The sequence below is a fragment of the Canis lupus genome, chromosome 23 (assembly GCF_011100685.1).
Source record: "Canis lupus familiaris isolate Mischka breed German Shepherd chromosome 23, alternate assembly UU_Cfam_GSD_1.0, whole genome shotgun sequence".
NCBI classification, from domain to species: Eukaryota; Metazoa; Chordata; class Mammalia; order Carnivora; family Canidae; genus Canis; species Canis lupus.
In genome coordinates this window covers 46513431-46528980 of record NC_049244.1, presented here as the reverse complement: position 1 = coordinate 46528980, position 15550 = coordinate 46513431, and the positions used below count along the sequence as shown (strand labels likewise).

The 15550-nt window shown below is 38.0% G+C and overlaps 1 protein-coding gene across 6 annotated transcripts in view; it reads right to left on the bottom strand.

Annotated features, from left to right (window-relative positions):
* Positions 1-15550, bottom strand: part of MED12L (mediator complex subunit 12L) — a 319956-nt gene that overhangs the window by 14834 nt on the left and 289572 nt on the right. For 4 of the 6 annotated variants that reach the window (XM_038571215.1, XM_038571216.1, XM_038571219.1 and 1 more), the window contains 4 exons: positions 14188-14238; positions 8414-8503; positions 5738-5967; positions 2760-2916 (listed from right to left, as the gene is read on the bottom strand). In XM_038571215.1, coding sequence (XP_038427143.1) covers positions 2760-2916; positions 5738-5967; positions 8414-8503; positions 14188-14238 — 528 coding nt within the window. The remainder of the gene's footprint in view (positions 1-2759; positions 2917-5737; positions 5968-8413; positions 8504-14187; positions 14239-15550) is intronic. The other 2 variants (XM_038571217.1, XM_038571220.1) reach the window with 1 other exon arrangement.

Here is a 15550-nt window from a genome sequence, read left to right as displayed (position 1 = left end):
TCTCGTCTCCTTGTAGGCTTCTTGGACCACACAACCCCAAGGAGCTCTTCCTTCCATAGTCACAGTGTTCACTGTCCATATTACCCTCTGGTGTCCTGGGACATCTTTTTATACTTAGTGTTTTTAACACCTTTCGTGTTATTTGCTCTTGCATCTAATTTATCCTATCTTTTATACCAGCAGGTTGGAAAAGGACTACGAAGTAATTACCTTTTTAGCCCCTAAGGCATCTGGAAGAACTCCTGAAGATTAATTTTTTTTAAAGAACAATGTAGATTTCTTAAAGAAAGCAAAACAGGGAGAAGAAGAGGAGTAATTCTTGAAGATCAGAATTTTTTTTTTTTTTTTTTTTTTTAAGTAAGACGTGTATGTGAGAAGTTCTGGCAAAAATTACCAGCATAAAAACAAATTATGTCAGTGACCCAGTTGGCTTAAATAAAGAGCCCTTAGTAAACACTTCCAAGTCACAGAAGAAATACAAACTACTCATCCACTATGTGGGACGAAGAGGAGAGGAAAATATTAATAGGTGGTTGGTCTCAGTGACCTTCAACATTTCCTCCACCCACGGACTTCCTCTGGATGATGACAATGCCAGACTTCTTTTTATCTTCTGCATTTCCAACCTGGTTTGCATACTATCCCCCCAAATTATTTGTCTTGTTTAGGGCAAGGTAATAAATAGCTATTACCAGATGGTATTTCCCACAGGTGCCAATACTCATGAATATGGAATTCTAGCAAGAGGTCTGGGCAGGGTCCTTCCCAACTGGGCCAATGCAAGTGGGACCAGAACCATAAGGATCGCAATATAAAGCCAATTCTTCATTTGGTTTTCTGTGAATTCTTCTAAGAAAAATCAACCTAACTTCGTAATTATCAATTTGTTCCTTTATGGTTGTAGTCAATCACAAAGAAAAGAGTAAGTATAATCCTTTTTTTTTTTTTTAAGGTTTAGATTTTCTTTTTTGTTGTTGTTCTTGTTTTTGGTCTTTCTAATATTTTATCTGAACTCAATTTGCAACATATAACATCCAGTACTCATCCCATCAAGTGGAGTAAGTATAATCCTTAAGCAAAAGCAAAACCCTTTCCTTTATCTCCAAGGAATTTGTGGTAATGAAAAAAATTACCAGAAGGGCATATTACGCTACTCGGAATTAAAAAAAGAAAAACAAGTACATATTAAAAAACAAACCAAAGGAAAAAAACACTTTCAAAATGTACAGCCTTGAAAAGGCAATAGAAGACAGGAAGTAGTAAATAACTAATGTAATAACTTTCCTCTGTGGTTTGGAAATGAGTAATTTAAAGCAGAGGGAAATATAAATATCGGTCCTATAAAGTTCTGAAACATACCCTCAGAATCTGAGATAAAATTACTTATGAAAATATCATTATAATTATTCTTAATTTTACCAAATGAGTGATTTACTTATATTTTCTTATTGAACTCTTACTACACATTTAAGAGGTAGGTGCTATAATTATTTACATTTACTTATGACAAAACTAAGGATGACAGGGGTTCTTACCATGCTGGAGATAACAACTATACAGTGAGACTGAGCATTTGTAGGCCACACTTCCCCTAAACCAATTACTATGTTATCAATTTTGTGATATAATCTTTTTTTTTTTTTTTTTTTTTTTACCATTTAACAGGTAACAATTGAGGTGCAACTAATGACATCTTAGAACTAATGACATTTAATCATTACAGAACTTTTTCTTCTGGAGGATTTGTGTTGGCTTATGCCTATCCTGGAGGTACTGTCAACTAGAATTTTGGGGATCACACTGAATTCAGATTCCAAACCCATTTGAACTTGTGGTTCAAATAATGAGACAAGATATTTTTTCTTCCCTCCAACCAGGGTCAAGGTTGAGACATGCAACCTTGCAAGGTTTACTGTCCCTTTATGCAGGACAGGTTTATTGAACTCATTCCAAGGGTATGTTGGGTACCCTAGTTCTACTAGACTCCCCATTTTGGGTTGTGGTTTCTTTCTTTCTTAGTAACACATAAAATGATAGTGCATCTCAAGGTGAATTGCTGAGAAGAATCCACCATACAGACTTATCAGACAATATCCAAACAAATAACATAGGACAAACTTGCTAATAATGAACTTTACAAATGCCAACAGGTAAACATAAATAGCCTATATTCCCTAAATGAGTAAGTTAGAAGTAGAAATGTGTCCAGAGGAGGAATCCTTTGTCTAAGGTACTTAAATATTTACAGCAAATAAATGGAGACACTATGAGATATCCCCCACCCATCTCACTCCAACTTCACAGCTTAAATGGGACCAGAAGTGTCAGAGATACTGTTTTGGGTTGTAGACAGAGCTCTCTGGGAATCTGACACAAGCTGTGGACAGCTCAATCTTGCTTCTGTTTGTTTTCAAACACATGTAAAAAATTTTGCATTCAAATTGCATGGCCTGTAGTTAAAGAGTGAGTGGGTGAGCTGACGTTTACACTATTAAGATAAAGGCAGCCAGTTACCCTCTCTCGAACCTCTGTCAAAGGGGAAAGATATTCTGCATAATGCACCCTCCTGCCCATGACCTGGGAAAAGCACCGAGAAAGACGACTCTGGCCAAGTCAGAACTAAATTTCACCGGCTGAACTCCTAGTGTCACCCATGCTGGGGGTTCCTGAGAACTTGGTAATGAAAGCCTGAGTGCCTCTTATTTCTTAGGACTGCTGAGACCCCCCCTCCTGCGCTGCCCTCACCCCCAGCCACAGACCTGGAGGAGCCTCTGCTGCTGTCGAACCTGCGGCTGCCTAGGTCTCATCGGGTCCTGAGGCAGGGGCACCGACGGAAGGCTGGGATGCGTGGAAGTCAGCACCGCATCGATTCCTCCACCTACCAGAGGGCTCTGCTGAAGGGACTGATGATTCAGTCTGGTAAAAAAAAAAAAAATAACAACTTGGTTTCACACCCAGGCAAGCTGGCATATTTTTAATCAGTGCCACAGGCACATTATGTCCATACATACACACACACACACACACACACACACACACCAAAACCGTGTTCAGTATTCAGCTGTACAAAATTCACATGCAATAGAGACCAGTGATTAAAGATAATCTAGGTTCCCAGGGAGAGATGGAATCACTGGACAAAGGACAGCAAGCGTGCTCAATACAAGGTAAAAATTGCAATCATGTTTAAATTACTTTTAAAAAATATTTTAGTAGTTTTTAAACAATAAGTGACACTACTTGAGCATTTATTCTGGAGAAGGAACAGTTTTAATAAGAGTCTGAAAAGTATTATTTCATTTACTCCCCATGGGAATCCTCTGAGGTCGGCAGTTTTATTATCCCCATTTTATTTATTTAAGACTTTTAATTGAAAGATAGTCAACATTTATATTTTGGACAGTGATTTAGAAATGAGAAACAGCTCAATTTTTTTTTTTTTCAAACACATATAAGAAATTCTGCATTCACATTGCATGGCCTGCAGTTAAACATGAGTGGGTGAGATTCAGCAATCCATTATGAAATGCTCACCACGGAAGGGGAGCTACCATGTATACCCTGCAAGGTTATCCCAATAGTCCTGACTATACCCCCTATGCTACACATTTTCATCCCTCTAACTTATTTTATAACTAGAAATCTGTACCTCACAATCCCCTCACTTATTTTGCCCCTCTCTTTGTTCTTTTCCCTTTGGCAACCACCAGTTTGTTCTCTGTAGGTCTTAGTATGTTTCTGCCTTTTATTTGTTTTCTTAGAGTCCACATCTTAAGTGGAATCTTATGGTATCTTTCTCTGACTGCCTTACTTCAATTAGCGTTATACTTTCTAGCTCTGTCCGCATGGTCATGAATGGTGAGAAATCATTCTTTTTATGGCTGAGTAATACCCATTCTATATATTAAGGGCATCTTCTTTTTCTATCATCCATTCATCTTTTGATGGACACTTGGGCTGCTACCATAGCTTGGCTATTGTAAATAATGCTGCAATAGACATAGGGGTGACTTTGAATTAGTGTTTCTGTTTTCTTTGGAATACCCAGTAGTGGAAGTGGAATTACTGGATGGTACGGTATTTCTTTCTTTTCTTTTTTTTTTTTTTTCTTGTCTTTATTCTTTAGGGGGGGGCTTTTAGGTGACTTGGAGGGGCGGGTCGGTCGGGGAGGGCGGGGGGGTGGCGGGAGGGAGGGAGGCTGTATTGAGTCGGTGGTTTGTATTTCGGGTTGGTTTTTTATGGTTAGTGTATGTTTCTTTCTTCTTTCTTTCTTTCCCTCCCTCCCTCACCCTTCCTTCCTTCCTTCCTTTCTCTCTCTCTCTCTCTCTCTCTCTCTCTTTCTTTCTTTCTTTCGAAGCTCCACACTGTTTTCCATAGCAGCTGCACCAATTTACATCACTACCACCAGGCCACAAGTGTTCCCTTTTTCCCTACCTCCTTGCCAACACTTGTTGTTTCTTGTCTTTTTGATATTAGCCATTCTGGGATAGCTCATTGTGGTTTTGATTTGCATTTTGTTATTCCTATTTTAAAAATGAGAAAACAGAGAGCTAGAAGTGACTTCCCAAAGTTAGCCAGGAAAGAGCACAGGTGGGATTTAACACCACAACTGTTGAGCTCTGAAGTTCAAGTTCAATATGCTATGCTCCACTTAGAATAATAATACAATGCATGTTTCTCCAAATTTATTTATTTTCCCAAATGTGCTACCATCAACCATCCCAACCTGCCAGGCAGTCAACAACTGACTGCCAACACATGGAAGCTAAGCTGCTGTCTGCTATAGTTAAAAATTTTGCATGAAAGTTAGTTCTTTTAGACCTATGCTATCCAACAGAAGTTTCTACAATGCCTAAAATGTTCTACAGCTGTGCTGTCCATTAAGATAGCTACTGGCCTCCAGGACCAGCTATATCATTTCTGGATCCCAGTATGAAACAAAAATGCAAGGCTCCTTGACCAAAAACTAGTAGGATTTTCAAGGTGGCAACAGCATATCATTAAATTAAGCACACGAGCCTTCTAAACACAGGATACTGTGTGACTGCACGGGTCCCACATCTTCAAAGTGGGCTCTGCTTGGCTGCACATGGTTACTAAACACTCAAAATGTGGCTAGTGTGACTGACAAACGCAATTTTTAATTTAATCTTGATTAATCTCTAATTTAAGTAGACACATGTGCCTGGTGGTAACCATACATCATGTCTATGAGATTCAATTACAGCAAGAACTGAAAAAGAATGTTTGATGATCCTCTTTTGCCAACCATACCTGAAAGCAGAAAAGGTGGAAACTAAAATACAGCAAAACTCTTATGTGCACCACGCACACTGAGTATTAACGATGACAGACTTTATGGCTCCAGTCCAAATATTCTAGTAAGACATTGCTAACAGTAACCAGTAATTTTTTCATATTAAGATATTTTTAGCCAAAAATCTTTTTAAAAGAGCGGAAAACACTGGAGCTAACATACTGCATCTAAAATATTGCACTCATACTATGGCAGATGTGAGTTTAATTACAGGAGCCTTAAATGAAATAAACAAGATAGGACATTGCTTATTTTGATCCCCTATCTGGATGCTACTAAAAATGAGATGACACAATGCAAATTATATGCAAATATGCAAGCTCATAAAAGTGATTATAAAGCACCATGCCCTAGACAATGCAGAACAAAGACAAGGCTTTGAGCGTCTACTATTGCAATCATTATTTCCACATGTATCACCTCTGAGAGCCAGTCAGGGGCTGCAGGTATGGCGATGCCTGCTGCTGAACATAGCCACTGGGCTGCTGCTGCATCTGTCTGAGTCTTTCCATTAGCGCCGGGTTGGAATGTGTGGCTGGATAGGTTCTGGAGTTATAGTTAGGAGACAAGACCACGCCACCAGCCTGCTGCTGTGGGGTCTGCTGCAAAGGCATCTGCGTTCCATACATCGTATAGCCCTGGGGCATGGTCTGCAGGAGGGCACAAGAAGTCAATGTTTCAATTTACCACCAACTTTGCTATCACTAAGCTATATGGGGCAAAAACAAAGCCAGGAGGTGCTCCCTGAAAGTCACGGTTCCCTGAGGTTCTTAAAAGTCAACATAGGAGGAGGACTATTCTGGAGGCAAAAGGCTAGTGGGAAAGCTATCTAGATAAGGGTGAACTATCTAGATAAGGATGCATCAGAAATTTCCATTTAAAAAAAAAACATGGGGCACCTGCATGGCACAGTCAATTGAGCACCCAATTCTTTTTTTTTTTTTTTTAAGATTTTATTTATTTATTCATGAGGGGGGTGGGTGGGCAGGCAGAGACACAGGCAGAGGAAAAAGCAGGCTCCCTGCAGGGAGCCTGATGTGGGAATCAATCCTAGATCCCAGGATCACCCTGAGCAAAGGTAGGTGCTCAACAGCTGACCCACCCAGGGGTCCCAAGCATTCAACTCTTGATTTCAGCTCAGGTCACCATCTCAGGGTTGTGAGACTGAGCCCTGCAATGGGCTCCCCACTCAGCATGGAGTCTGCTTGGGATTCTCTCTCCCTCTCCCCCCTTTGCCCCTCCCACTCGTTGCCCCTCCCACTCCCTTAATATATTAAAATAAACAAAGAATTGGGATTCTCTCTCCACTCTCCCCCCTTTGCCCCTCCCACTCGTTGCCCCTCCCACTCCCTTAATATATTAAAATAAACAAAGAAACAAACAACCATGAATCCTCATTTGGTTAAGGGATCAGTTTTAGAATAAGTTGAGTACTTTGAGGGAAGGAAAGACAGGTTTCTGTATAGAAATAATCAGGCAAGCATCTATACCTCAAGTGCACAGATGACATCGATGTTCAACAGATCCAAAGCACCATTAATGTCATTTCCAAAATTAGAAAGAAAAGCTACCTATGTCCATTGTAAATCAAAATGATGGAGTATACTTTCCGGATATATGACTACACCTACGCTTTGGATCTGATGAATTTGTCTGTAGTAACTAACCAGTTATTTAAAAAAGAAAAAAGAAAGAAAAAAACAACTCACACCAACAAAACAAAAAAAGCCCCACCACACCAAAAAATAATACCTTAACTGGAAAGTAAGGGTGTAACTGGGGACTATTTGATACCCTCTAGTCCTGGTTGGACTATAGCCCTTTTCAGCACTCTACCAATACTCTTGATTATTTAATTTTTCTATTCAATATTAATATGACTGCCTATTCCCCCTAAATCCTGACACCTAATGTAAATGAAAAACCTGAAGTTCTGCTGAGTGACTATCTGCAACTTATAGAATGGAATACTGATTTAAATAGAAGAGGCCTGCTCTTCAATCCGCAAAGAACCACATTCTAAGGTGGTTTAATGGCTCTGACTTGGAAGCCAGAGTAACGCATAATAAACTTCCAGCCAGCAGCATGCGTGGATCCAGCTGTGGGGCTCAGTGCCTGTGAGAGCCAGTTGCAGATTGCCTTTTAGCTGTGGGCACGGTGCAAACTGTTAGGCCCTCTAGCACTCTTGCCACCATCTCTGTGCTCCTCGTTATGAGAGGGACAGAGTAAAAGTATAAAGATGCAGAAACAACAAAATCATTAGAAAAAACAGCTCAAGAGTTGCTTTATATTAAGGCAAGTCTATCATTTGCAGAGCGGCTACTACGGGTCTGGCATGATGCATGATGCTGGCTCCACAGGATGTCTTCCGTCCTCACATTGCTCATCTCTATTTTACAAAGAAGGAAACCAAGACACAGAATAACTCACGCAATGTTACACAGCTAGTAAATTCCAGGAATTGAGACATGGTCGGATTCCAAGGCCAATTACCTTCTTTTTCTAGCATGATTCCTCTTCAATCCTATCTTTTAATATAAGTTCGATCATGAATTACATTGTTATTCATTATAACAAGTACTCTGGGACTGTGAAGCATTTCAATACCTACCATCATCATCAGTAGAGAGGTTATTTGTATTTTTAATTCAAGAGCTTTCTGAAATGTTTTATGCTCTTTAAATTAGTGAATCTTAAGGCTTGTTCATCATCGGTAATGCTTTTTTTGAGATGTCAATTATAATCTATAAGTAGAAGTACTGAGTATGTTCTAGACCCCATAAGGAGCAAATATCCCATTTAATTAGTTGCCCGCTTTAATTAAGGAACATTAAAAATCCAGCAGCAAAAAAAAAAGGGGGGGGGCGGGGGAGGCACCTGGGTGGTTCCGTGGTTGAACTTCTGCCCCTTTGGCTCACGTAGTGATCCCAGGGTCCTGGGAATCCAGTTCTACAGGGGGCTCCCTGCAGGGAGCCTGCTTCTCCCTCTGCCTGTGTCTCTGGCTCTCTCTGTGCATCACTCATGAATAAATAATTAACATCTTAAAACAACAACAAAAACCCAGTAGCATCTACAAAGCAAAGCAAATGCAGGTACCTGTGCTTGCTGCAGCCCTGGATACTGGGGGAGCTGAGGGGAGGGCCGAGCTTGTGCAGCAAAGAGAGCAGCCTGGTCCCCTGGTGGCCCCTGGAAAACAAAGCCAAAGTGGACTCTTGATCATAACAGCAAGAACTTGATTTGCACTCCTGGCTAATTACCCGGATGACCCATGACACTAAATCTTATTAGATGATTTACACACCTTGGAGATTCCCAAACTGCATTAAGTATAACTTCTCATCAATTTTCTATGTGTGTAGAGACTATTAACCTTATTTCTCCCAAAGACTATAGATGTTTCCAACAATAACACAGACATAAATACAAACCAAAATAATCAGTGGTCTACTTATGAGAGAGGCTCTGAGATAGCTTTCCCTGCATAGAAATGCCCCTCTAGACTGAAAGGCTCAATAAGTCTCTAAGGGTGAAATCTGAAAGCACAGAGCTGTACCATTCTGTTCCCATAAAAGAAAGAGAATATGTAGTATATACAAATTTCACGACTTTTTAATGAAGTTTCTTCATAGTGACCTAAAATTATCTATTTAATCATGTAGTCAAGAGATGAATTTGGTATCTCCCATGACTAATCTTCAATTAGAATACAATCAATAAAAATTTACATTAATAACAAATATACTTCTAATGAAGTACAAAATAAACCAATTAAAATCTGCTCACCAAGTCTTCGTTTAATGCATGTGTTGCCCTTTGAAAAATACATAAGAGCAGCTGTATGTGTTTTATGTTATGGTGCCAGAAGCTATTTCATGGAAGCTTGTGATAATCATCACAAAAAGAGGTCCAGCTTCCAACCATCCCTGGTCTTTTATAGGACTTAGTAATTATAAAGAATGGGGCTTATTCCAAAATATTTTACTATTGTTTTATAGAATAGATGTCCTCGTTTTTCAAAAGTGTTAAATTATATAAAAGCATTTAATGTGCTTGAAAAGTAGTGTAGACTTTTCTAACAGAGAGAAAACAATTAATTTTAAAGGGTGAACACAACAATTATTAAATATCTATTCTACACCAGAGATTGGGCTTCTTGTTCTTACTCCCATTTTCTCACAAGAACTCTGCAAACAGGGAGGATCAGCCCTACTCATTTTTCTTCAGAGAAAAGCCAGGCTTAACGAGCTTAAGCTGCTTAGCAAGCTCACTGAGCTAGACCTGGCAAAGCCATTATCTGAACTTAGCCAGGGTTTCTTGCCGTTATGACAAGATGTCTCCATATGTAATATTAAAAATGGAAATATTTAAATCCTCGTGTAGTGCTTATCCTTTAGTGGCATACAGCCTCTAAAACTCACTCTAATAAAAAATGGAGAGAGGAATCTCTAGTAAGACTTGTTACTGAAATACCGAGACCAAATGTATACATTATATAGTAAAATCCTTTCTCTGATCTTCATATAAAATCAGTTGAGTGCATTTCTTAAGGTGACTGTCCATCCAAACATGGGCCAAATGCAAGTTTCTGAGAGTGCATATAATAGCTTCAACAAGAATCCAAATTTCCACAATAGGGTATCATAAAGATACTCTCAGCCTTTAGCTGATTAACCTAAGTGCAATTATGTCTGTATTTACTTGGGTCTAAGGAAAAGAGCCCCAACTCCTTCCATGAGAACTCACTCCATGGCAGTGTGGCCATCCGGAAACTACAACTATTTCCCCCAGAATATTTGAAAGGCTTTTGATCTTCCAAACACTGCCAAGGAGTCCTTAGGTCAATCACATCTTAAAATGCCACTCCTCAATCAGTGATCTCTGAAACATAGCGTATCGCTTTTTTGTGGGGACAAATATTTGCATATTATCATTTTTACAGAAAGGAAGAAAAATGATTTATTTATATGTGAGTTAAAATCCTTGAGATCCATAAGTAGTTTACAATTCTCACACTGTGTTTTGTCTTAGAGGGAAACAAGATGTGTATGTGACAGCTGCACATGGGTGCAGAAAGACAGATCTTTTCAAACTCGTCACTCTTCCTTTGCTTACTGAAGCATCCTATGAAAGGAACCATGACTTACACATGGAGAAAACTAGAATACTAATAAGGTAAATATCTGAGTTACGGGGCAACACTCTTATTGCCAAGTAAAAGTTGAGACCATGGACATTTGAGAAATAAGAAATATGAATTTAAAAGTACTCTCCATAAAAAGAAATTTACAAAATTAACATGTAAAGAAAAACTAACTTTCAAAGAAACAGAGAAAGGGTTAAGAAATCTCAAATATAGTTTTTACACTGTAATATTCATGCATTCTCTGTCAATCGTTTTTATTTAAAGGTAAACTTTTTATTTATAAACATACTATGTTCCCTCCTACCACCAATTTTTCCTGACTTACTACTTAAGTACAGTAGGTAGCAATTCAGATATGCAATCTTCTTCCTGGGAAAAATCAAACACTCCAAGCTGGCCAGTAGTCCCCATGTGCTCTAGCTTTATCATCAGGTTTCTTTGAATGAAAAATACCACAGTCTCTCCCACAAAACTCAAATGCTCTACTTTTGCCCCAGAAAAATGCTAGAAACACATTATACCAACTTGTACAAATAGCTGAATTATTTGAATAAAGAATGAATAAGAAAAGTTCTTTAGGGACATGACTTTATAAATGCTGACCAAGGACCACAATGTGGGATAAGCAAGGATACTAAAGACTAAGATTTAGTAAGTTTCTTAATGATGGCAGTGGTTTTGCTGCATTAAATCTGGAAGAGACTATATAATGTATCATTCAAACTGGGACAGGCCAGGACAAGAGATGCAAAGTGGAACCATCCATACCTGGCAAATCAGGACATATGGTCAACTTGATTACATATAATTCATTTATCTGTAATTTTCTGAAAACTTTCTAAGATTTCATTTATGTGTAAGCAGTTTCGAGCATGGTGTTTGGCACATAGTAAGTACTCAATAAATATTGAGAAAATCTAAGATTCAATTTGGTTTTATATGTTAACCAAGAGTTCCAGAAGTAAATTGGAATTTATACTTCAGCATAGTTTACCAAGTGCTTTCCAATTGCCCCATATTTTTCAGCATACTCTTTTGTTTTGAAAATACAATTTTAATTTTTAGCACCTATCATTCTAACGGTTATTTGTACCTGCATTAACATCTGCAAAGTAGCTGAATTTCCCCCCTTATCCTGCTTAACGGAGACAATCAAAGGTAACATTAACTTCTTATTTTTAATGTGTGCAAAAGGATAATAACTCAGGAGGCTGGTTTTTGACCAAATATTTGTACCTATCCAGCTGCCATTTGAGTTTGAGCACATGCCTAGAAGAGAAAATAAGACGTGTCTGTGCCCCTGCTCAAGGTCCCATGGCTCAGATACCTGACTTACACATGCTAAAGGAATAAGCCACAGTTAACTGGGAAGTTTTGGCAACTACATAGACCCTACATTGTTACCGGAGGTAAATTCCTACATGTGGTCTCTCTAGTTTGTTTCTATGCACTTTGCTTTGGGCTTGACTCTATATAGGAAACCTAACTCCACTGCATTTTTTTTTTAAAACTTCCACTTTCTAAAAACTTAGGAAACTGTGCTATTCAATTCGGACCCATTCTTCCTGGCCTTCATAAGAACAATTCTCTCTTACTGCTTTATCTGTAATCAGACAAGTGAAGTATCTGAACCCAAAGAGATGGTGATTCAAAGGGCTTTTGCATAATTTGAAATACATGCATCCAGTAAGTTTAAAATTCTTGATAAATCATCCTCAATTTTCATTCCTCTGGGTCTTGTTCTCTTCATTTAGCGATTACTCCCCCTCAGTCAACTGGAAAAAAATGTGAAGATCTCTTTCTACAAGAGAATTAGTTATGCCTCCAACTAGCTGACAGCCTGACAATCAGCATTTCAGGGTCCAGGATTTTCTATTCACTCAGTTCACTAGCAATGAATTTTTGAAATCCCTATTTAGTAACTTTTCAATGGTGTTTTAGTGTCTCAAGCACAGAAGCAAACCATACCCTAAAAAACTGTGGCCAGATTTTGTGACTTTGTTTCTGATAATGCTGATTTAAGGGAAAAAAAATCCCCCAGTAAAAATCAGTGGGTAATGTTATATGAGTCACCTAGCAAAAAGGGTTTTATTTGTGACTATTCATTTGGAAGGTACTGAGTAATGGTGCCCAAGGCTAAAATAACACGTGGTGTGAACCAGAAACTGTTGTCATCACATCATACTGGTATATTTTGATTGCAAGTAATAGACACAGAGAAAATTCTATAAATATAAGAGGTCCAGTTGACCACCTATGCTTGATTCTTTTAAAATGCTTTTATATAAAATGTAACTTGGTTGGGAATCAATTAACAGTAACATTAATGGCTGAAACAAACTGATTCATTCTAAAATAAACACCTCACACAATAATGAATTTTTACGAATTATTCTTAATAACGTGTCCATAAGTGATGAATATATGACTGGTTGAGAATATACACACTTACTACATTCTTAATAATGGAGAAAATTAAAGGAAAATAAGAATGGTGAAAAGGACAGCAAAGGTATATACATACATTTCCATTAATTTGAATGAATATAAAAAGCATAAAAACCTTATGACTTTAAACACGTTTGATAAATATTTGTTCTTTTAAAAAATCAATGATTGATGCAAATTCTATTTTATCAAATTTACATTATCATCTAAACAAAATGCCCAACAGCAAACATAAGCTATCTCCAAAATATTTAATTTGATAAACTTTATTCAAGTTTTTAAATAAAAACCTCACCTGCTCTCTGTGCACCACAAAGTGTCAAGAAAAATTAATAGAAAAATTGATTATTTTCAGAAGTCCCCAAACTTTTCTTATCTGAATAACTATTAAAGAAATTGCCTACATGACAAGTATTTAATAACCTAAATATTTTCAAAAATTGAACACGCAATTACGGACATTTTCACCAATGTACAGAAAACGTTACCCATTAAAATTGGCAGTGAAACAAGTTGACTTACATTCACATCTGAGATGTGTGCTCTTTTTTATTCTAATGCTTCTTGGGTTTATGTTGTGGGTTGGCTACCTGATACAGAAACCTATAAGTAATTTAATGCAAAACATGCATTCTTAGCTAGCCCAGGCAAAGCAAAAGAGGTGAAGTCTTATGACATGCATGCACAAGACCTACGCTCAAAAAAAACATCTTCTCCGTCCCGGAAAGAAAAGAGAGATGATGCGTTCTGTTGAGAATTTCAGAATAGCCAGTGAGTGAGTGGGATGTGATGAGAAGGGTGTATTTCATAACCACAGTTGGCATTATCTTGCACTGGCCTATGAATCAGCATGCCATGCGTTCCTCTGCTAATGATGTAAATTACCACAAAGGGAAGCAAGAGCTCAGGAATAGATGGGTTCAAAACTGGAACTGAGATGAAGGTGCAGGAACTGGTATATGTTCCCAAGCCCAGGCCATGAATGTCCATTGGTTTCTATACCGTTACACATAAATGATGAAAATCATGAGGCAATCAAAGGGAAAAACTTTCAGAAATAAATCCCATCAAATTGAACATGGTCGATGCATTCATGATTCTGTGTTACAGTCTCAAACGTAAACCAAGTGAATTACAGTGAAATGAAGACTATAAGTTTTACCAGCTATAGAAGAATAACCCGCTTCTCACTTTGATGTTCAAAGAGTAATGCTCTAAAAATTTACTTAAAAAAAAAAAAAAAAAAAGACAGAAAAAGGAATGACAGCAGGGGTGTTACCATTATGTTGTCAAAGTCTTCCAGAAGGGAGACAGCAGAGTTACAGAAGTCCTACAGAAAGGGGACAGCAAGAAAACGGCAGACAATACAGATAAGATTTTTTTAGCCTAATGATGTAGGTAGCCACAATACATATGAAATAGTTCATTTTAAAACAATGTTTCAGGGAGTCAAGACTGAAAAACCCAGGCCCTACAGAGGCTTCATTAATTCATACACCAAATGACATCACTATAGACTGGACATATATGGTAATATTCATGTAACAGGAGAGCAGAACCCAGAAGTTAAATGGTGACATAAAAGAAGTAGGGGCGCTATCAGACAGACACTTGCTGTACCTAAGGGATGTTGGGACTCCACTGTGAGCAACAGGCTGTCAGAGTCCTCCTCGCCTACCGCCAGTAGGACAGCACAGGACATGCGGGGCACATTAAACACACAAGACATTAAGTGAACAAGTCTGCGGGTCATATATTGTTGGAGGATATATAATTAGATAGATAGCTCCATCCTAAGTGCAGGTGAAAACTGGGCATTCTGTTAACCACACATTCAATCAACCAAAACGGCCAACAGATAGTTATAAGGCCACCAGTGTCTACAAACTGACAGGGAATCTGATTTAGAAAAAGCTAATGAGATATTAAAAATTTTCGGCTCACTGAGTTTTATAGATAGAGATAAGGCAAAGGATTATCAACCGTCATAAAAAATTTATTATTATACTAAGGACTAAAAATTATAGGAAAAAATTTCCCAAGCAAAATATCTCTTCTCACTGTTTTTGGTGTAGGTATATAATTCACTGCATCCATACATTTGTATTTGGATCCGACAACCATCTTTGTCCACTCTTTCCACCCCCTACTCTTCTCTCTCCTCTCTCCTAAAAATTAAGCTGTACGTTATTTTCTAGACATTAGGTGCCTAATTTCAGCAAATGAAATAAACATCTTTCTCATCATTCAAGTAGATAGAGACATGCCAAATATTAATAAGCAAAGCACTCATTTCCCTGGACATGATGGGTTTCCATCCAAGGAACAAAATGATAGCGTTCATGACATATTTACTAGTTTAGGGGTTTTCTCCAAAGTTCATTTTTGCTACTGACACGTATTTAAATAATACTGTTTGAGTGAATGCATTAAAAGTAATTGTCAAAATTCAAGATGTGTTTCAATGAGGCTATTCTGCTCACCTTTAGCAAATAAGAATAAAATCATTGTGAAATACACTCAAATTATACTATCAGGGGAACTGCAGAAGGGAAACTTTGAATAGCTAATAAAGTTATAAAAGATGCCTAAGCTCACAGGTAATTGGGAAATACAAATTAAAATGTCCTAATACTGTTTCA